Source organism: Agelaius phoeniceus, chromosome 16 (assembly GCF_051311805.1).
Source record: "Agelaius phoeniceus isolate bAgePho1 chromosome 16, bAgePho1.hap1, whole genome shotgun sequence".
Taxonomy (NCBI): domain Eukaryota; kingdom Metazoa; phylum Chordata; class Aves; order Passeriformes; family Icteridae; genus Agelaius; species Agelaius phoeniceus.
This window is the reverse complement of record NC_135280.1, coordinates 14,599,185-14,621,187: the sequence shown is the minus strand read 5'-3', so window position 1 is coordinate 14,621,187 and position 22,003 is coordinate 14,599,185. Positions and strand designations below refer to the sequence as shown.

At 44.2% G+C, this 22,003-nt stretch overlaps 1 protein-coding gene across 1 annotated transcript in view; it reads right to left on the bottom strand.

Moving 5' to 3' along the window:
* DNAAF8 (dynein axonemal assembly factor 8) overlaps positions 1–22,003 on the bottom strand; it is a 103,517-nt gene that overhangs the window by 74,819 nt on the left and 6,695 nt on the right. The window contains exons 5-10 of the mRNA XM_077186946.1: positions 19,694–19,790; positions 19,215–19,353; positions 18,188–18,334; positions 17,739–17,819; positions 15,335–15,688; positions 13,341–13,497 (exon numbers count right to left, since the gene is read on the bottom strand). Coding sequence (XP_077043061.1) covers positions 13,341–13,497; positions 15,335–15,688; positions 17,739–17,819; positions 18,188–18,334; positions 19,215–19,353; positions 19,694–19,790 — 975 coding nt within the window. The remainder of the gene's footprint in view (positions 1–13,340; positions 13,498–15,334; positions 15,689–17,738; positions 17,820–18,187; positions 18,335–19,214; positions 19,354–19,693; positions 19,791–22,003) is intronic.

Below are 22,003 nucleotides of genomic sequence, written 5' to 3'. Positions count from 1 at the left end.
TTCCTATCTATATTCAACTTGCTGCCCCTGACATTTCTTTGGTAAATTAACCAGCAAGCCCCTAAAATCCCAAAGATTCTCCAGTACTGCTCCTCAATAGTTACCATCACAGAACATGGAAGGTTTGGCTTGGAAGGGGCCTTAAAACTCATTTTCTTCCATCCCCTCCCACAGGCAGGGACAACTTCCACTGGACCAGGCTGCTCCAAGCCCCATCCAACCTGGCCTCCTGTTTTCAGTTGCTCCATGTAGCCCATAATGAGGATTTCTGCTCACACCTCTACACTGAATGAGCCTTAATTTGATTTACCTGAATTTACTCTGAAAGCAAAGTAAGCTAAATCCAATTACAGTCACTTTAATTCTGAATTAAAATGTCCAAAAGTGTGTTTCACAACTAATCCACTTGACAAGTTAATGTAGCTTGACTTTTGTGCTGGTCCTCAGAACAGACAACTTCTTAAAATGGTTTAATAAGGACTCAAACTAAAGCAGCTCTAATGTGTCACCCAGTTTTTTGGCACCAAATAAAACTGTAAATTAGCAATAAAGGCAAAACAGCCATGAAAATGTGTGTGCTGCTGCAGATTTGTATTAATTCATACCCTGGGGTGCCAACAGAATTCCTCAGGGCTTTGACCCCTCCACTGAAATCCCCTGAGGAAGAGACCTTGGGAGAAACTCTGGGACCATGAGGGAAAAGTGACCTTCCCCTATATCCTGGAAAAGGATCCTTCCCTCCTCCCTCAGCAAGGGTGTGGGGACCAATTTAAGAGCTGATGACATAAACAGGATCTGTAAGTAATGTTTCAGCAGGAAATCTCCAACTATTCCAAACTTCCCTAGCCCAGCAGGTTTTCTGACCAAAATCAGATAAATTTACTCATTAAGGTTCTTTCTGACTGAAGTTCTGGTGAAGGTTGGACCTTCCCTCTCCTCCCTCTGGCAGCCTCCTCACCCCAACAAGAATCTAAGTGTAGAGCTTGAATAAATTCTGAAATATTAAGAGTAATGAACAAAAAATGAGCTAATCCAGTTTAATTCTGGACAAGAATAGCTGAAGAAAGATACAAGTGGGGCTTTCTGGGTATGGCTTCCCACAGCACTGCCCAGTTTACCCCAGTCTGCAGAGGAGAGTTCAATCTACCCACGTTACACTGGCTTTTATTTGTGAAGTATTAGGTTATAAAAAGCCCAAAATTACTGAAATGCTGGGCTATTTTTGGTTGCTCTAGCTGGAATTGTGCTGTCACTCAGAGATAGGCTTGCAGCTGATTGCAGTCAAGTGCCAACAATTACCAAAGAGTAAATAAGATAAAATTTCCTATTCCCAAATTCTTGCTATTTTATTTTGCAATTATAGTTTATGTCATTACAAGTTCCAGCCCTTCAGCTCAGTTTCCCAACCCCCCTCCATCCCCAGCTCTGGCCTTTTTAACTCTCACATAACACCAGTGCAAGGAGGAGCAGCAACCACAGTGAAATATCCACAATAATCCCAAAGGAAGCTACTATTCATTAAAAACTCATTTTAATAAGTGGAAATTTACCTCCATACTATTATTATTTTAAAGCAGAGCTGTTTATGATAACAGCAAGCCAAGGCCTAGTAGGCACAAGATTGCCAGCCAAGATTAAGATCACTTTCTTTCTAATAAACCAGCTCAGAGTGGTTAAATGATGCTTTGTTGATGTTTTTTAAAAGAGCAGTTAACATTACTCTTCCTACACATCCATGTTAGATTGGACAAAGAGTTTCAAAGACTGGGAAACATTAATGCCAAAGCTGTGAGAGGCTGGAATGACCAAGTTTAGGAGAACTTCACAAAGGTTTCCCAGCAGAATCAACTCATCCAGTCCAAGGAGTTGTCCCAGTGGCAGGATAGGCTAAGGAAAAACCAATTTTGTACTTCAAAAGACACAATCTCTCCCTTTAAGGTAAATAAAACGTCAATATTTCCCTCCCAGCACCTTTTCCAACACTAACATGGAAGCAAGGCAGCATGTGCCACCCAAATACCCTCCCTGCTCCCCTGGACAGACCCTACAGCAGCGAAAGCTCCATCCAAACATGCCCTGCATGGAAAAGGAAGAGAGGTTAAACTCACAAAATCTCCTCCTTCACCACAGAGGGGTGAGTGAGGGGCAAGGGGAGGAACAGCAATACTGTCATTCTCATTGGCTGGAGGTTTAATCAAAATAATTGTTTTCAGCCCTGTCTAAATTTATCCCCCTATGTCATCTGCACCCTAGCTTGGATCCCAGATTTAAGAGGCAATCCCTGATGAATGGCAAATTACTGACTGCAGAACTCTTTTGCCAAAGGATGCATCTGCTGTGGGTTTGTAAATGTGAGCTGATTTCTAAGTGCTGGAGCAGCTCAGCTCATTTCTCTAATGAACCTTCCCCTCTCATTGCACAGCTGCTCTGGCATTCCATGCTCTGCCCTGCTCAGAGCTCCTGGTACAGGACATAACCATGATGATTGTGTGGTTATATCCCCATTTTCCACACAGTCATGTGGGAAATGCAGGATTTTTAGGACACATTTAACAATTCTGGCCATCTAAAGCAAAGCAGATTATCACTATTCCATGGCTTCTAAAAATTCTTGCATGAGATGAAGACATATTGGAAATGTCAAGTGTTTGTTCATTTTCATTCTGTGGGGAAGGAAAAATGATGACAATGCCATCTGTTAGATGATTTGAAACTCCACATTAAAGTGTGGAATAAACCCTGAAACCATTCAAAAAACTGCTTTATCACTGCAAAGTGGGAGCAAGGGGTGAGAATGAGGAGAGGATCTGCAGTTCCTGCATGCAACTGGCAGAACACTCTGGAATTAGGAAGTTGACTTTTCCTCACAAAAAGGAGAGTACAACTGATGTTTAATGGTCTGAATGGCCTTTTTGTAAATGCATTTCTGTAGCAGAGTCACTCTGTGGCACCACTGCCTTTCTGAGCATCATGCTGAGGTTATGGATCTGAAAAACATGATGAGGGCAAGATGGCATTGAAATTTCTGATGTGGATGAAGCTCAGATTGCTCAAATGGAGGAATTATGGTACTCTAAAGCAGATAACTCTGCCAAGGGAGGCTGCAGGGATTCAGGGAGCTGTGTAATGGAGCATTATTTGCTCTGATCTCCATAGTTTTCAATTCACTTAGGGCACTCCAGATCATGAGAATTTAGGTTAAAAATATAATAATAAACAAAATGTCTTTGCTGACAGTTTTCTTGCTCTGGACAATTATTCTTAGTCTTGGGTATGAAGAATAAAACCTCTTAACTGCACTAAGGGAATTCTCAGCTGCTTCACTGGAGTTAATGGTTCATCTATCAAAGATGTGGATAAATCTGGTCCATAGCATTTGTTAGCAGAAAGATGCTGTGGATCACACAGGATCAAAATTTTTTTGGTCCAAATTCAACAAATTAAAAAATCCATTCAAATAATCTGTAACAAACAGCTTTTTTCTTTACATGTAATTTCTTCTTTATTTTTTAGAAGTAGGAAAATTTTCTTTAAAAGGCTCAGCTCAGGTAAACACTGACCTGAGAATTGCATTAAAATTTAAACCAAAGCAACACTGAGTCTTATTTGAGTTTGTTTGCTTTCCAAGCCATAATCATTAAAAATGAGAAGTGCCTTTTCCATGATTGGTGTTTACACTCCAGTAACACTTGGAGAGGCTCAGAAGGATTCCCAGCCTCATTGTGCTGGTGTTCTGAGCACATGTAACAAAAAGTTCCTCCTCTAATGAGTTTATACTCCTGGTTAATGAGAAGCAGCTGAAATGAGTAAAGGAAGTTTAATTACTTACACATTTCATGTGAGCATAAGACTGGGAATGGGGAACTTGTGCCTCAGTCCTGGCTCTGGAATGAAGGATTTCTCTGTGGAACTGTAAAGGGAGGATAAGATTTCCTTATCCTGGTCCCTGTCTAGCTGGATTCATTATCAAGACTCTGTAAAGTGCTCTGAAGAGGAAGAGTATAAGATAATCAACAAACTTGCAAAATTAACTTCTCTTCCTTTTCTGAATCCTGAAAGTGTTGTGGCCTCTCAGCCCCTCAGCATGATCCTGTCTGCATCTTCCACTTGTTCTTCAAAGGGCTCCAGCCTGCCTCACACATGAAATGTGTCAGCACTTCCAGACCCTCCCAGGGAAGGGAATTGCACCTGCTCATCTGGAAATGCTGGGACAGAGCATGGAATTGGTCCTCAGCCATCTGAAATCTAGGCTGGCATTTGGAACATGCTCCAAGCTGGGTTTAAATCCGATGGGAATGGCTCTGCTTGGATACTACAGGAGATTCCCAGTGGGGTGGAACAAGAGATTCCTTAAGGTCCCTTCCAACCCAAACCATTTGGGATTGGTTCTATGATTCACCACATATTTATCACCTTGGGGAAAGCCTCATTTTTTCTTCCCATCTATTTATCTTTTTTATTTATCATTTCCCCTGATACTCTATGGAAATCCCCAAAGAAATAAAGGAAATTAAAGGGTCTGGGGGAGGAAACTCTGCTCAGCTGCTTTATCAGAAAGTTTTAGCAGAGCTGAAGTGGCTTATTCTACAGACTGTCAGCTTCCAATTAAAATGGATTGTATCCAGTTTGTCACAGGCTCTGTGCTCTTCCCTCCAGCTATAAAACACCCTCAAGACAACCCTTCAGACCTGTGAGTTTGGGACTGTGTGATCCTGAGAACTGCTAAGTGCTTACAGTGCTCCCTGAAGCTGGTGGGAACTCCAGGTGCTTGGCACTGAGCTGGGCAGAGCTCTGTGTTTGCCAAATAAAAATAACTGCACAATTCTTCCACTCCATAATCTCAGGTAAAGCCCTGAATTCCATTCCCTGCCACTGAGAAGAATGCCCCATAATGAGTATTTGTGGAATAATGTGTTTACAAGTTGTGACCAAGATTATCCCCATGTGCTGAGATTTGGAACATGAGCCCAGCCTAAGTCAATGCTGAACAAGAAGTCATGAGGAAAACCAGGAGTGTAATTTAAATCCTGCAGTTCCTTTAACAGACAAACCTGTACATCCCCTTGGAACAACAGAGGGGCAGGTTCAGCCTCCTTTCATCTACAAATAGCATCAGTGATCACAGCCCTGAGGGAAGGCCAGGAGTTGGGAATTCTATTTTGGTTCCAAGAGAGAATCACAGCAGAAAGTGTTTGTTTCTCTGTGTAATTAAACGTGACTGGCACTTGTTCAGAGCCATTGCAAACCCAGGGCAGCCTGGCACACTGCAGGACCTGAGGAGACAAAAAGCTCAGATATGGTTTTGTGTCCTCCTGCCATCTCTGGGATTAGAAATAGAATTTGGCTCGTGGACATTTTACATTATTGTCTTCAAGTTTAATGTGAACATCCTGCTAATGTGAATGGAGGAGTATTCAGGACCTCTACTGGCAGCAAGCTCATGCATGGAATCCTGGAAACTCTGCTCCTTTTCCTTGTATTAACCTTTCCCTTAAGCAACAGCAAGCAATGTTCCCATCTGTCAAACTCAGGCAGGAGTGTATTGAGGAATAAGCCTAAACTCATTTTAATCACTTCCAAGATATGCCGAGGACTATAAACGATTAAATATCTCACATTATCCTGGGGCCTTTCCAAACTGCAGTCAGAGAAACAGCACTGCAAGATCTCACTGCTTTGTGACTCCCTGGCTCTTCAATTCCTCCCACAGCTGGAAAAAGCCCAAACCTGGGAGCCATCAGAGTGCCTCTCCATGTTCACATGGAAGGGTCTCCATGGCTTTTTGGTGACCCTGTTGCATTCAGCACAGGTGAATTTCCTGGTTCTGAGCATTTCTACAGCAATTTGGCTGGAAAACCTCTTAAAGCAGCCAAAGGTTATGAAAGCAGCTTTACTGTGTGGCTCTTGGACCTGCTCTGGTGGTGTAAGCTGAACTGGGGAGAGGAGCCACGAGGATTGTTGTCATCTTATTGCAAAAGCTCCATACCTTCTTGGTGATTTCTCATGGGCATCTCCTCACAGCACTGACTCCTTCCTCACAGCACAGCCACCAAACCCCAACTCTCCCCTCACCCAGCTCACCCACTCTTTGGTAGCACTCTTCCTCTTGCTGGACACAGCTGTGGCCTATTAAGAGCAGGCCTGCTCCTGGTCTTTGATGATTAGCACAGCTGCAACTCCTCAGGTGTGGGACTACCTTCTGCACTATCTTTATTTTCTTACCTTCCATCCCTCCACAGAGGATGGGAAGTACAACCTGGCCTAAGAATGCTTCCCTAACATTCATGGCTCTGGGAACACAGAATTCACAGGATGAATTCACAGAATGACCAGGTTGGAAGAGACTTTAAAGATCAGTGAGTCCAACCCATGCCCTTACACCTCCATTAAACCATCAAATGAACCATCCAGTCTTTTTGTAAACACATCCACGGAGAGCAAACTCCTCCTGTGTGGAGGGAGGTGTTTGTAACACAGACAGGTCAGGCCTGGACTCTCTGCTTGCCTCTTAAGGCAGATCCTCAGGTCAGATCTGTGCCATGCTGAGCCTCAGCTCCTGGGATTTGTGCCCACAGCCAGGGACAGCAGGAAGCAGCTACTCCAGCAAAGTGCTGTGCCAGCAATCCCCCCGTTTGCTTTCCCTGGCACCATGTGGGAAGATGAAGAGGAGGCCAGAAACACAGGCTCTGTGCCAGCTGCCAGCCACCCATGCTAGAAAAACATTTCCTTGGGATCTTCCATCTATTCCAAATGCTGTGTGCTGGGCTGGTGGCACAAACAGGAATCTTGGCCTCCTGTCTCTGTGTGCTAAGTTTAACTCCATCTCTAATTGCCTTAGTTTATTTTTAAGCCTTTCTTGAGTCGAGGCAGAGGGTTCATTAAGTACAAGAGATTTTAATCTTGTTTCAGGAACTCATTAAATGCCTGGCAGGAAAGAAAAAAGGAGGAATTCAGGGGCCATCTGGTGGTTGTTGGGCACAGCACTGCTGGCCACAGCCTTGGCATGAGCCCAACAGGGAGAGCACCTGGAGCCAAGCAAACCCCAAACTCAGCTCTGGTGTCCAAAAAACATTCCTGTAGGAAATATTTGGTGATTTTTACAATTAATGGGGTTTTTTAAAGCTATATTAAAATAACAGTTAGGGCTAAATGCTGTTGTAATTACATTCACACAGATGCAGTTGCTTTGGCCCAGGGTCAATGAAAACATTTGATCACAGGTGATTTGTATTACCAGGATCACCTTTGGAGCAATGCAGATATAGAAAAATTCAACTACTGTGTAACAAAATCGTTATAATCATAAAAAGATTTTATAGGTTTCCTCAGCTTCTCCAAATATTGTACTGCACCACATTTTGGGGGATAAATTGGCATTTCTGTAAGGAAGTGGCACAAAACCTATTCCTTCATGAGTGGTTGATCAGGCCTTTGTCCATTCTTTAAGTGGAGACATTAATTTGACTTTCTTACAGTCCTTTTCCTTTATCCATTTTCCACCCAGCAATAAAAGTGGTGTATTTTTAAATAGTGCTGAGGCCATCATCTCAGTGCAGTAATGTGGGCAGCTCCAGTGGAGCTGGGGAGGTGCCCAAGTGCCCTGGCCCAGCAGGTGAAGTGCTGGGTTGGGATCCCAGGATCCACAACGTCCTTGAACAACCCAGAGAGGGAAGAAAAGGGCAATTTCCAATGCTGATGTCAGCACCATTGCCTCAAAAAGATCAAAACACCCATGGAACAGCAATGGCAATCACAGGCACCTATTTAAGGAAGACAGGTAAAGAATCAAAAGCATTTCACTGACAATTTGCAGATCAAGGCACCTCCTACTTAAAAATAACTTCTGGGGCCAGTAACTGAACTAAAAATACTTTACAAGTTTTGGAAATCAATCCCTACTTTCAGGCAGACCGTGCTGATGCAGGGTAAGTGTCCCAATAGTAGAATGTCCAGCACTTCAGCACCACTCTGGATGGCAAATATGGATTTTGTCAGGGATTTTCCCCTGAAGAAATACAGGATCAAAGAGAGAACAAGGCCATCAAAGGGCAAGGAAGGATTTGACCATGATATATTGGTAATTTTATCTTCCAGTAATTTTATCTTCCAGTTCGTATAAACACTGAGAGTTTAAAACACTAAGACACAGAATAAATAATTTTCCATTCCTTCTGGGAACACAAAAATTGGAGAGAGAATAATTTAAATGAGACTTAATGAAAAGCTTTACAACTCTAGGGATAATTAAACAGCAACATGTATTACCTGGGAGTCAAAGAATCCTCACCATTGAAGATTTCAAGACCAAGTTCTATAAAGAATTCATTTTGTTGCAATACAAGTGGAACATCTTGTGGTTGAGAATTCTCCCTGACACCAGTGAGCTGAGTCAACAGGGTGTTAACATAAAGAACCTGCTGATTTTGACAAAAAGGTGATGGAGCCTGTGCTTACAAGATGGAAAGGAAAGTACCCACATCATCTATTTGTTAAGGTAGAATGACTCTGTTGTGCCTGGATGTTTTTGTTGTGTAAGGCAGCTGTAAGGCTAAGCTGCAATGAGATGAGGATCATGGTAATATAATTACTAATACAAGGTTAGCCCAAGTGATTGTGAATGCCAAGAAAAATGAGATGCCTCAGTGTGAGTCAACACATTCATTTCCCAACCACCCTGGCTGTGTAAGGGAGATAAAACTGTGTTTATGAGGGGCTGCTTACAAGGTGGCTCCTAATAGCTCTCCAACAACATTATCCTGTTCTGCCATATCATGATAAAGCAATAAATGCAGAATCAAGCTGAAGCCCTGCTGAAAACAACTACTTTTTTTCCAGTAATAAAGGAAATGGGTACAAGCTAAATTCTAGTTGTTCTGTGTGAAATGAATGCAGGGCTGGATGGGCCTTGCAGGGCTTTGGCTGCAGTGTTCAAGGCCAGCTCTGACACAAGCTCAGGTGTTTCACCTCACATGGGGCTGCTGGAAAAGGAGCTCTGGGAAGCTGAGACATTTCCCTTGGTCCTGGACAAGCTGCAGAGCAGCTCTACCTCTGCCTGGCCTCACCCCTCACCTGCACTGACTGTGGCTCCAGCTCAGCCCTGTTCCATCCCACCAGACCCCCTGGCTGATCACTGGGCTGCCCCTGGGTCCTGCCCCTGCCTTGGCTTTCTGCCCTTCATCTTGCCCTTCCTCATCCCCACACATTTCCAACTGGCCACCCTCACTGAGCTGCTCTGCTGCTGCTTTGGGACTGTGGCACTGCCCTCCCTGCTGGCAAGGACTGCCCTGCCTGCCCTGCTCTCAGCTGCACACCCTGCTTTGCCTTCCCCAAGGGCTTCCCAGTGCCAGAGGGCAGGGTTAGATGGGATATTGGGGAGAAATTCTTCCCTCTGAGGGTGGGGAGGGCCTGGCACAGGCTGCCCCTGGATCCCTGGCAGTGTCCAAGGCCAGGCTGGGATAGTGGAAGGGGGTGGAACAGGATGGGATTTAAGATCCCTTCCCACCCATCCCAGTCTGGGATGCTGTGATATCCTTAGAATAACCTGCTCGTGCTGCTCCTGATATAATATCAAACTCAGCTCTGAGTGTGGCAAAAGTTACCACCATTATCTGGATCCCACCTGAGGGGAATGTGACAGAAAACAACACCAGCCCCAAGTTACTGATCATAACAAGCAAGATGAATGCAGTGACAGATCAAACCCATTTCATTTTACATCCTCCATTTAACTGCTGTACATCCTGTGAGCATTCCTTCTGTCTCCCTCATCAATAACACTGCTCACACAAGGAAAGAAACCCTGTGCTGCTCCTCTAAACTGCTAACACAGCCTGACCCTACAGCAAGGATCTCACCACCACTCTGCTGGCCTTCACAGAACTCCAGGTGCTTGCAGCAGTTCTGAACCAGATTCAAAGGTTAAAATGTGGTTGGGGGCCCAACTTCAGATGAGATCAACTCATGCCAGTCTTAAATTTCACCAAAAGCTTGGGTGGGGCAGAGAAGAAAAAAAAAACCCAAAAAACCCCAAAAAAACCCAAAACAAACAAACAAACAAACAAAAAAACCCCAAACAAATGAACCCAAACCAAAGCATTAAAAAAACAGGTTCTTCCCTGCATTATTTTTAAAACCAAGAGGTGAGCCAGATTGCCCAAGTATTCAGACACCTCCAGACATGGACCTGACAGGCAGAACTCTTAGAAAGAACCCACTGATTTCCCAGGGAGTTGGCACCTGCATGTCTTGAAAATCCACTGGATCTCAGCCCCTTCTCCAGCAGCTGAAGTGCCCCTGGAAGTGAATTCTCAGCCTCTCAAGTTCCCTCTCCCCAAGCCTGACTCTCAGAGTGAAGCTGAGGACAGAGTTTGACTGAACTGGGTTAAGAAAAAGGAGACAGCACATTAAATCTGCTTTTACATTTTAGACAAGAACTCTAATGTAACCCTAATGCAGCTTTTTAAATTTCCTTTGCCAGTCTTTCCCAGCACCTCAGCTACAGTAATTGCAGAGTTTCTAAACTTTCCCTCTGATTATTATTCAATTCAATTATTTATGTACATTATAAATGGTCAGAAGAATTCTGGAAACTGTGACAAGTGTTCCAGATCTGAACATCTATCACTGCCAAAACAAAGGACTTACAAAACAAATTTGCAAGTGTGCTGCTCTGTCAAACACTGGGGCTTGTTCTTTGAATATATGTGTTTATATATAGATATTAGATATTTTCACTGAGACATAGCTGCCAAATTACAGGGGCTCTTAGTTTTAAATGTCAAAACAGTCAAAATTTTCTGTGTTCATAAAAAAAGAAAGAAAATAAAACCCTATTCAAATTCAAAGGGAAAAAGTGCTGCTATCAAAGCAGATTTCAAGTAATCTTACAAAGGACTGTTGTATTTGATAGATGATGTTGATACATTTTTTAGACTTAATTTTAATAATGAATATTTCTGAATATGAACTAAGAGCAGAATTGCCCAGACAACATGGTTATTATGGGTTGTGCTGATTTCCTTTTACCATTGGTGCATTGGGAGGTCAGGCAGGTCCCCTGGAGCAGGCTGGCACTGGAATGGGTTGGGTGGCAAGGACCATAAAGATCCTCTCATCCCACCCCCTGCCCTGCAGGGACACCTTCCACCATCCCAGGCTGCTCCAGCCTGGCCCTGGGCACTGCCAGGGATCCAGGGGCAGCCACAGCTGCTCTGTGCCAGGGCCTGCCCACCCTCACAGGGAAGAATTTGTTCCCAATATCCCACCTTAACCCGGCCCTGTGTCCTCTTTTGTCTGTAACAAGTCCTTGTCCCTCTTTCTGGGCACTGGAGCAGTTTGCACAGGCAGCAGGAGCCTGGGCTGGTGAGAAATGTCCCTGTTCCTGCTGCCACAACTGGAACATCATCCCATCCCTCAGGGGAACATTTACAGCTCCAGTTCCAGCACAGATCCACTCTGAGCTCTGCTCCAGACAAAGCACATCACCAAGCCCATGCTCATTTTATTGGCAACAGCACAGCAGATATGGGAAATGACCAAACACAGGGCAATTCTGCATTGTCTGGTGCATTGTCAGGAAGGAGAGAGCAAGGCCCACGTGGGTTTCTGAGGAGCAAGAGAGTGTCTGCATCTTAATCAAGGCTAACTGGAAGTGGGTGGTACCTGCCAACAGCCAGGGAGGAGCAAATCCAACTTTTACACTCCAAAGCAGAGCTATGGGTGCTGTGCTCTCCTTGTCAAAGCAGGCTGGTAGAGGGAAACTCAGCTTTTAGTCCTTTACTCCTCCTCACTGATTAATCCAGTGCTAAATAAAATGAGCTTTCAAATCTCCACAACCACAGCAATCAATTTACAAAACAAACCTAAATGGTCCAGCCCCAAATCTAGGGCTGTGAAGTCTTTCCACTTTTGTAAAAAAAAAGCTTTGGTATTGGCATTAGCACAGAGAAATCATTATGGTGGATTCATGGTGGTTCTGCAGTTTCTCACCTCCTCTGACCTTCTCACCTTGTGCTCAGCAGAATCAGTGCATGGATGAAGCAGGACTGCTTGCCATGGAATCATGGAATGGGTTGGGAGTGATCCTACAGCTCATCTCATTCCAACCCCTCTGCTGAGGGCAGGGACAAAGAGAAATCTTCTGAGGAGTAACAACAGCCCTGTCCTCCAAGCCATAGTTAGGCTTTGGCTAAAATCAGGATCATTTCATACCCCCTCAATCAGGAATAAAACCTATTATTAAATCCACAATCCTCAAAACCAACCCACAAAAGTGAACTATAAAGCTGCTGGGAGCAGACAACAGGACTCAGCAGAGACAGTAAAAATATTGCACTTTTTAAGGAAGAGTTATGAAAAATCATGTGGGAGACTCTGGCTGCTGTGAAGTAGATGACACTGAGGCCACTGATTCCAGCAAGCCCTGACAGGTCAGAACTGCAGGGCAGCTGCTTGGGGAGCTCTCCCTGCACAGGAAGGTGGGGAATTCTCCTCCCTTAGTGTGAGAGAAGAGCTGTAGGGCTGCTCCTCTCCTCAGCTAATGGTGCTCCATAACAAACAGATTTGAAGCAATGCAATAAAAATGACATTTTGCTCCCAGCTGCCCCTGGCAGGGAGCCCCTGTGTCTTAGGCTGGGGCTGTGTGTTCTGTTCCCATCTGTCAGAGCTGGGGCAGTTCTCTGCTGTCCATGGGGCAGTTTTCTCTTTATCTCTCCCCCAGCCAATCCTCCCTGCAGGAGATCTCTGCTGTCCATGGCCACTGAGTGTCCCTGCAGGGCTGATCCAATTCCAGCATCCCATGGGGAGATGCTGCATTGCCCAGGGGAGGAGCCAAGCATTCCTACCTGGATCCAATGTGAGCCTGGCACAGCCCAGCAGCCTTTGCCCAGTGCATTGCCAGAGGAGCAGCTTCTGCTGCCCTGCATGGCCAGAGGGAGCCCAGGCCCATCTCCAGCAGCCCTGGAGCTGCAGAGGAAAACTCCCCCTTTGTGCAGGATCCCTGCTCCAGCAGAGCCACAGCTGGCACTGCAGGAGGGCTGAGCCCCCATGGGATGGGGCTGTGCCACCCCCTGACACACAGGGGGACAGGGACTGCTCTTACTCTGTCACTGGTTTTTCTTTTTGTACTATTGCATTTGTATTCATTTTTAGTTTTCCTAGTAAAGAACTGTTATTCCTATTCCCATATCTTTGTCTGAGAGCCCCTTAATTTCAAAATGACAATAATTCAGAGGGAGGGGGTTTGCATTTTCCATTTCAGGGGAGTCTCCTGCCCTCCTTAGCAGACACCTGGCTGTTCAAAGCAGGACCCTGCCAGGCCCAGCCCACCCTGAGGCACTGACCCTGTGGAACAGGAGCGGGGTGTTCTCTGCCATGGGCTGCTTCCCCCACACCGAGCGCTGAGGCTGCCACTGCTCCAGCTGCTCCTGCAATCTGCATCTCCTCTGCCTCTCCATCTCCTCTTCCTTTTGGGATAGCTCTCTGTCACTTCCTTCTCTCCTGGAAAATACACAGATGAAGCTTTTCACTTTGGGGGTGATGATCTGAACCACTTGTTCATCTGGTTGCACTTCTTTTTTTCTCGTATTTACACCACGCACTTGAGGGGGAATCATGACATGAAAGGCTAAAATAGATTTAGAGAGCAATTCTGGTGTTTGTGGGGAGACACAAGAACTTGCCAGTGGATGAAATCATCTTCTAAGAAGTAAAAGAACCTCAAAGAAAAGGAGCAGGGATCAAACTTCTGATAAGTGGTGATGATCTATCTGGAGATGCAAACTCCTTTAAGCACAGATGTGTTTGTGAGGTGTCACTCCCCATCTCCACACCAAGATTCCCAGTCTAGACCCATTTCCTTTCCTATTTGCTATAGGATATGACAGAGATAAAGTTCCCCTGACCCCAAGACCTCCCATCTTTCTACATCTGGATGCCCACAGAGAGATTTCATCTGCCATTTCCGTGGCAAACAAAAAGTTCAATTTGTTCTGAATTCTTCCAGCCCCAGGTGCCCCAGCAATAATTAGAATAGCAATAGAGAAAACTGAAATCAGTGCAAATCACTGAATTATCACTCAGAGACAATAAATAACCCACATTCTTGCCTGGCCATGGGCTGCCATCTCAGGCTAACAGGTAATCAAAATGCAGTTTAGTATTCCTGATGCAAGCAATGAGCTTAATGTCAGGAATTCCAGAGGGAAAAAACCCTGCAACCAACCACCTGCCATTTCAAGCAGGTACACAGGAGCTGAGGTGTCTAAGTGGCAGGGCAGGCAAGTGTTTAACTCTGACACAGTAATAGTCTCCAGAGCAGGCAGATCCTGAGTCTTTCCAGGGCTCATATGTCAAAGTCAGAATGTTAAATTTCACTCTGAAAATAGCAGGATATAACCTTTGAAAAGGCAGCATAATGGAGCTCTCCCAAACAGTTGGGCAGGTGCACAAGGCAACCACCTGATTTCACTTTGAAATTAGACCTTCTGCAGAATACACTACATTTAACTAAGCCCAGGGAGGCAGAGGCCCAAATAACTCTGCAATTTCCTCAATTGATATCACTCTTATTTCCACTCTTTAAAGCTTTCCAAGATATTCCTGTGGCATTCCTCACGGGTGTACTTTGTAACTCCAAGATCTTGCACTTTTCTTGTTGGCAGAGTCAGAATTTCTTTGTTTGGAAGAAAAACAGAATTACAAGGGGAGATTGGTACATCTTCCAGTTTGTAAAAGGTGTTTTAAACTGAGACACAGAATAAACCATTTTCCATTCCTTGTGGGAACACAACAAAAATAAGCTTAAATTGGAGAGGGAATAATTTAAATTAGACTTAATGAAAAGCTTTACAACTCTAGGGATAATTAAACAGCAAAATGTACTACCTGGGAGTCAAGGAATCCTCACCTTTGAGGATTTCAAGACCAAGTTCTATAAAGATCTGCCAGGAGATATTAGATTTTACCTCACTCTTTATTGGCACAGGGAGACTGACCCTTCCAGACCTATTTTCTAGGAAGCTCTGCTTAGGAAACCTCAGTGCTGTTGTTCCTAAAGGAGATCAATACTGTGTTATCCTCCTCTTCTGTAGAATAAAAGCTAAAGAAAAAGGCTCCATTTCCAATGTCAGAAGTGCCACAGCTCATCTAATGCCAGGCCCCACTGAGGCTGCCTCTAAACCTTCCAGCAGTAGCTGCCAGGACTGTTGTTCTTGCCAGGTAACAAATCCAGACACCCTCTTGCTGCACCTCACAGCCCAGGTAAGCAATTTTCTTTAATCCTGGACAATTAGAGAAGCCACATCCAAACCCTCTGATTACTTTCCCTGTGGGATACCTTGGCAATTCTGCTGTAATTAGAGGACACTCTGGAGCATTTCCTGCATTTGGAATCTTCTCAGCTTCCATTTTGTTCTCTTTCTCTGGGTCAGCTCTGCCACCCCCACAGCTTGAAAAGAGGGGACTTTCCTTGTCTGGTTCCAATCTCATCAGTTTCCTGGGAACCACCTCATTTGTCTCTTGCCTCACTTTACAAGATTGGTTTTGACTTTTATTAGAGGAAGCTGTGTCTTGCAGCCTTTCTGGATGCAGTTTCTCAGCTGGAACAGACGTTTTCTGAAGAAGCTCCAAGGCCTTCCTACGGGCTGCTCGGAGTTGTTGCAGTAACAGGCTCTTCCCTGAGCAATTCCTCCTGCAATGGAAATAAAAACCTGATTTCATCAAGATAAAGCATTAGAGGAATAAACTCAATCTCTGAGGAACTTCACATATGATGAGAGCTCAAAACAAGGACTGGGCATCTGTAGGAGGAATAACTGGGGGTGACAGTAGCAATGTCACTGTCATATTTTCTGGAAAAATCCCTTCACCAGGATTTCTTCTCCTGGGAAGCTGAGAAGCCTCAGAGAAAAAGGAAAACAATATTATCTCATTTGCTTCTCCTGTGTTTTGCTGCTTTGGAATGTGGTTTGGAGATTGTTTATCCAATATTTGAATTGTTTTGACTTAATGACCAATCACAGTCAGGCTGTGTTGGACTCTGAGGAGAGAGTCAGGAGTTTTCATTATTATCTTTTAGCCTTCTGTCTGTATCCTTTCTCTATTCTTTAGTATAGTTTAGTATAGCATTCTTTAATATAATATCATAAAATAATAAATCAGCCTTCTAAGAACATGGAGTCAGATTCATCATTCCTCCCCACGATGGGGGACCCCAAAAATACCACATAGCATCAGCACTCAGGTGACACAAGCAGAGCCAGAACACAAAATTGATCCTCCTGGCAATTTATTTACCTCTTCTGCATTCAGGCACAACACAAACACCTACCAGAACAGCCCTGAACAAATGTGTGGCTGGCATGGAAATCAGAGCCTATAGATTTTTGTCCCCTTTGGATACAGGGGTTGGGGTCCAAATACACACAGATGAAAAGTTTTTCTAATAATTATTACAGTTTTTGAATGCTTGGCTTAATTTCCTCAATGAGACTGCTAAACTGTCAGCAAGCACATTACTGTGGTAGTGGAATGTCCTGTCCTGACATAATCTACATGCACAGAATAATAATTCCTGTTTAATAATTTGTTCCAGATAAAAATGAAACTGGATAGTCCCCTCATGAATGAGATCAGAATCCCACGCTGCTTGAGACCAAGAGCATTTCTTATTTACAACCAGAACTGAGCAGCATTTGCCAGGCACTACATCTCTGCATGTTCTTTAGCAACATGAAGGTGAATCAAAATCCAAGCTCTGCTCTTCATCACTGCAGATTTACACTGATGGAACAGCTGAAGTTGTGTCAGTGCCACAGAGAGTTCCTCAAGCATCCCCTTGTCCCTGCCTTTCACTGGTTTTGGGTTAGATGTTCTAAATTACATTGTTTGGGCTTCTTGTTTGGCTCATTGTTGGGCTCATTGTTTGTCAAATCACCTCTTCTTCCAAAGCATTAGAAGAAGTGTAGATGGCTGGCACAAGAAGACACAGGTTCAGCTTGTCCCCTGCCCTGCTGTCAACTTGCAGGCTGCAGAATTCCAGATGGAACCCAGAGCATGAGTGCAGGAGGATGCTTAAATCTGACACCTCTGCTTCACATTAACCAAATGTCTCATAACCTATGGATATGAATCCAGGAGTTAGGCAAGAAAAAGCTGACATCTGTGCATGTTGAGGAGTTTACACTTTAGGATTCCACCCATCCCACTCTCTCCCCTTTCCCCTCCAGTTAAGGAGAATTGGGAGGGTCCCTGTCCATACAATGTAGTCAATATTCTCTTTAAATCTCTATCCATTCTAGCCTATTTTATTATTTATAAAAGTAAAGGTTTGTCTGACTCAACTCCCTACAACATCTCCAAAGTTTGGTTCTGAGGCTTGTCAAACATAGTTCTGGTGTCACTCACAGAGGGTTGGAGAAAAACTCACATTTTCCAGCCCCCAGGGCACCTCTGGATGTGTTTTGAGCTGGACCAAGGAGCTGGACAGGTGCAAATATTGCCTCAAGAATCAACAACTCTCTACCTTTGGTAGCTTCACCATGCAACAGGAAAAGAGTGACCTCCTGGGGCCACACTGGAGCACTTTCATTGCTGTGCTTTTTTTTTCTGCTATGAAGACCAGGAGGGACAATATTTAAGTACACAGACTTTCAGTCTGATCATTGTTAGGGCAATCATTTTAGTTTCAGAAAAAATGAACATCATATCACTTGGAAAACAGTCCTGGTAAGGAAACTTACATTCTCCTTTCTGCTTCATCCTGAATTGTCACAGTCTCTTCTTCTTCTTCTTCAGAGGAGGAGGAGGAGCTGTCACTTGCACTGTGAAACAATCAGACCATACTAATTAACTCTGTTCTAGCTGAGCATTGGCTCTTGGTCATTTCTAAGATGCAAATTTAGAAAATGAGGAAAAAGAGAGAGATACTTCCAGGGAAGATCTACTGGATGTTATGGAGAGTCCTTCACACTATTACTCTAGCAAAAAGAAAATTCAAATATTCAAGCAACTAGAACAAAATGTTTACCTGTTTATTACCTAGTTGCTGTTTATTAGCTACAAGGTTTCTCCTTATGACAGAGGTGTGAAAGAACATTTTTAAAGTTACATCTCATTGCATGACATTCAGCAAGGTTTTGTTTCTCACTTTTATTACTTGTTTCTCACTCCCAATAAAGCCAGGAGTTACCTTTGTTCCTCTTCAGGGACTGTCACTGGCTTTGGTGGCTCAGCATCTCTCAAATCTATGTACACAGTTGCACGTTTTGGCAGGTCCTGGAAACTCCTCCTGCCCATCCTCAGAGAACTTGGTGGGGATGACAGCAAGGCAGCATCCCTACACACAGAAAACACATCTCAGCACATCCTCTGCCTAATCCACCCAAGGAAACCTGCAGGGAGTGCCTCAGGATCAAAACTGGACTGAGAAAGGAGCTCTGTGCTTGGCTGCCACACAGATTCCAACTCTGCTTCTGCCTGCAATCAGAATTCCAGGATTCAGCTTCCCCCAGCAGCACAGATCACAGGCAGGATGAAGAGGGATATTTAGTTCTCAAAATGTGACACCACCAAATTGTTCTGGAGAACAAAGGCAGGCACCAGAGAGATCACAACTTTTAACATCTCAGTGTAAGAACAAGTTCCCCTTTCCTCTCTGCCTCTTCTGGCAATTCCATTTCATCTTCCCAGGCATACAAAGTGCAAATCATCCTAGTGGCTCGGCCTGCTCTGGCAATGAGGGTATTTCCCACCTTTCCCTCCACTCTTTCACTCATTATTTCCTCTGTGCTGCCACCATTGATGTTGCTCCCTCTGAACAGCCTGAAAATGCTTTTCCTTCACACAGAAACCTCCAAGAAGCACTGACATCTCCACTGATACCCACAGAAAACCATCCTGTGTATTTTTGCTCAATTGAGGTACCAGTAAAAGAAATTAGTAGCCTAAATGACAAAAAAAGCTGAGCAGGATAATTGGCTTAGCCTCATTTTCCTGCCTTTCCCATTTATCCCAAGAGCCTGGTAAGGTTTAGACAAAGGTTGATAGAGAATGCCAAGGTGTTTGTCATCAAAGGGAAATGAAGGACTGAGGATTCCAACTCCAGTATCAGCTTCCTGCAAGGCTACAGAGATAAACCCCTGTGGAAGACCAGGAGTTGCCCAGTATCCATTCTGGCAGCCAGGATTAGCTGGGATATGTGACAGAAAAGGACTCACTGATTGTCCTGCTGTCCCTGGAGGGAGCAGAGCTTGGCTGGTGGCCTCTCACAGGGAGGGGACACTGCCCTGGGCTGCCTGGCACACAGCTCTCCCAGCCTTTCCATGAGCTCCTCTTCACACTTCCTCCTGAAGGCCTCTGTGGAAGAGCAACAAAATAATCATCAGTTGTGGTCTTCTGCCATGAAATCACCCAATATTCCCCATATTCACATTGTTCCTGTTCCTACAGCCTGGCAGCAGGGGAAGGATAAAGATAATATTGTAACTGGCTTGTCTGGCCCATGGCAGGCTGTGAAGCACTGGCTTCAGGCTAAGAAACCCAGATGAAATCTTGAGGGAAGCTAATTAAACATGTTTTAGAAGCATTTAAAAACCCCACTATGATTTCTGCATTCAAAATTATGCTGCAGGGAATAACTTAAATACAGGAACCTGAGTTTTATTTATTTTTATGCACTTTCAACTAGTGACATTACCATAATCTGCTGGGAAGAAAGCAACTTCTGCACGAGTTTTATCTCCCTGCTGCTCCAGCTCCTCAAGATTCTTGTCTACATTCCACTTTTCAAATGTCTGAAAGACAAGAGAAACGTGATGGAAAGTTGACTCCCAAAAGACCACCCCTAATTTCAGTGCCAGCTTGCTTTCAGCAGCTCCAGAGGAAATGCTGTAAGGAAAGAAATGCATTTATTACATCCCTTCAGACACTGCATCCCTCCAGCTGCTTCAGCTGCTTCTGCTGAGGCTCTTTCTCTGAGAATCATGAACCCTTTTGATAAGACTTCAAAAGATCACTGGAGACAGTGGAACAGATTAAAAAGTGGCCTGATACAAGGCCAAGCATGTGCATTCTGATCCTGAATAATGTGAGAACTTCTCACTGCCACCCACAGGAGAAGGACTTGTGGCTCTTCAGCTCTTTGAGATCAGCCTTTTCCTCCCCCTCCAGTTTCTGAGCAGGGTAAATTCCCATTGCTGTGGGTACAGTCAGTATCAGATGATATCTCACAGCTGCTCACCCCAGGCTGAAGAGAGGATCCTTTATTTCCTTGCTCTGAATTCCTGGCTGAGGGCACACTCACCTGACTCAGGTGCAAGAGGCTGCCATCACAGTCTACATGCATTTAAACCACTCATTGCTTTCCCCTCTGAATATTATTTATAATAATTGATATAAACTGAAGTTTTAATGAAAAGAATCCACACCCATGTGAAATATCACCAGAAATTCAAAGTGCTTACGAGTTTTATTGAAAGGAAGGGGGCTGTGAGTCGTGACAATGACACCACTGCCACAAACATGCATTTAACACAACCACTCATGGCCTTTAAAAAAAAAGAAGCAGCCTCCAAACCCAGCAGTTTCACCTTGTAAAACCTCCAGCATCTGCCCCTCCTGTTGAAGAGAAGGTTCTCCCTCCTTCCTGAGCAATAAATCTTCACATATATCTGAACCTTGATAAGATCTATTCTAACACTGCAGCACTGGTTTAAGTTCCAGAAGGTCCAGAAGAAATGGAAGTGAAGGTTTGCACAATTCCATTTCTAATACAGAAAGGAACTTAAGAAAAAAAAAAATCAAATTAACTGATAGGAATCAAGAAGAAACTGTATATTAGGTTTAGCCACTTGACACAAACTGAGGTGCCTGGCTGAGCTGGGGAGCAACAACCCCTTTCAAATGAAAGTGAGAACACACTGAGCCTCTCAGAACTCACCCCAAAGCACCAGACTTCAGCTCACTGAAGTCACTGACATCAAACAGGCTCTGAAAGGCAAGTAGTGCTTCCTGAATTAACAGAGACTGAATTCTGTGAGGTGAGCTGGGAATTACATCCAGACCCACTTGAAAAAGATGTCCTTCAATGATGCAGCACAATTTAACTCACAGGCCAGCAGCTGCATGATTTGCCTGGACTGGAACTGCTCTAACATCAAAAAGTTCATTTCTGTGAATGCATGAAAGGGGAAGGGAAACATCTGTACTCTGACCTGTGGAAAGCTTTGAACAGAAAGATCAGGACCTGTTCTGTGCTGATTAAGTTCTAATGAACTTAAAAATCAATACAGGCAGATCTGTAACTCAGTGCTGAAGAAAACCACCCCTGACTCTGAGCCACATTCCAGCTAACACTGAGCTGCTCATCCCACCTGCCTTAGGTGGGTGAGATTTAGGACTTCAGGAACAACCCTAAACCCCTCCTTACCTCCAGCACCCCACTGAAGGCCAGAAAGCTCCCTGGTTTAATGCAATTCTGCCTGGGACCTGAAAAACTTCTTGCCTTCCTAGGGACAGATGCTATGGTTGGCTTCCCTAACAGTTCATGGACCTTGCTGCAGATCCATTTCCATGGGGGTTTGTGTGTGTGTGCATCAGCTCTTTTGGAAAATAGCCAGAATTTGACCATCATTTCCATAGTTCCTAATGAAAGTTTTATTTATGCTCTGAGCACTCAGAGCTAAGCTGTATTTTGCAATTTCTTGTGGAATCTTTGGTAGTAAAGTTGTATTCTCTGGTATGATTTGTTATGCTCTCCTGAATTTCTGATGCTTAGCAGACAAATATCACCTTGATTAGCTGTGCTTTTTCTTGACAATTACTTGAATCTAACAAAGTACCCCAAATAATCTGTATTTTCTGACCTCAGCCTTATGGGTCATGACCAGCTTGATCTCCTTAGTCATTCTTGAATCTCTCCTGTGTTCCTCTATTACCTTAAGAAGGGACATGGAAGTTCTAGCAGGCTGAATGTGCATCTCCTTTGAACACAAGTAAAGATGGTATT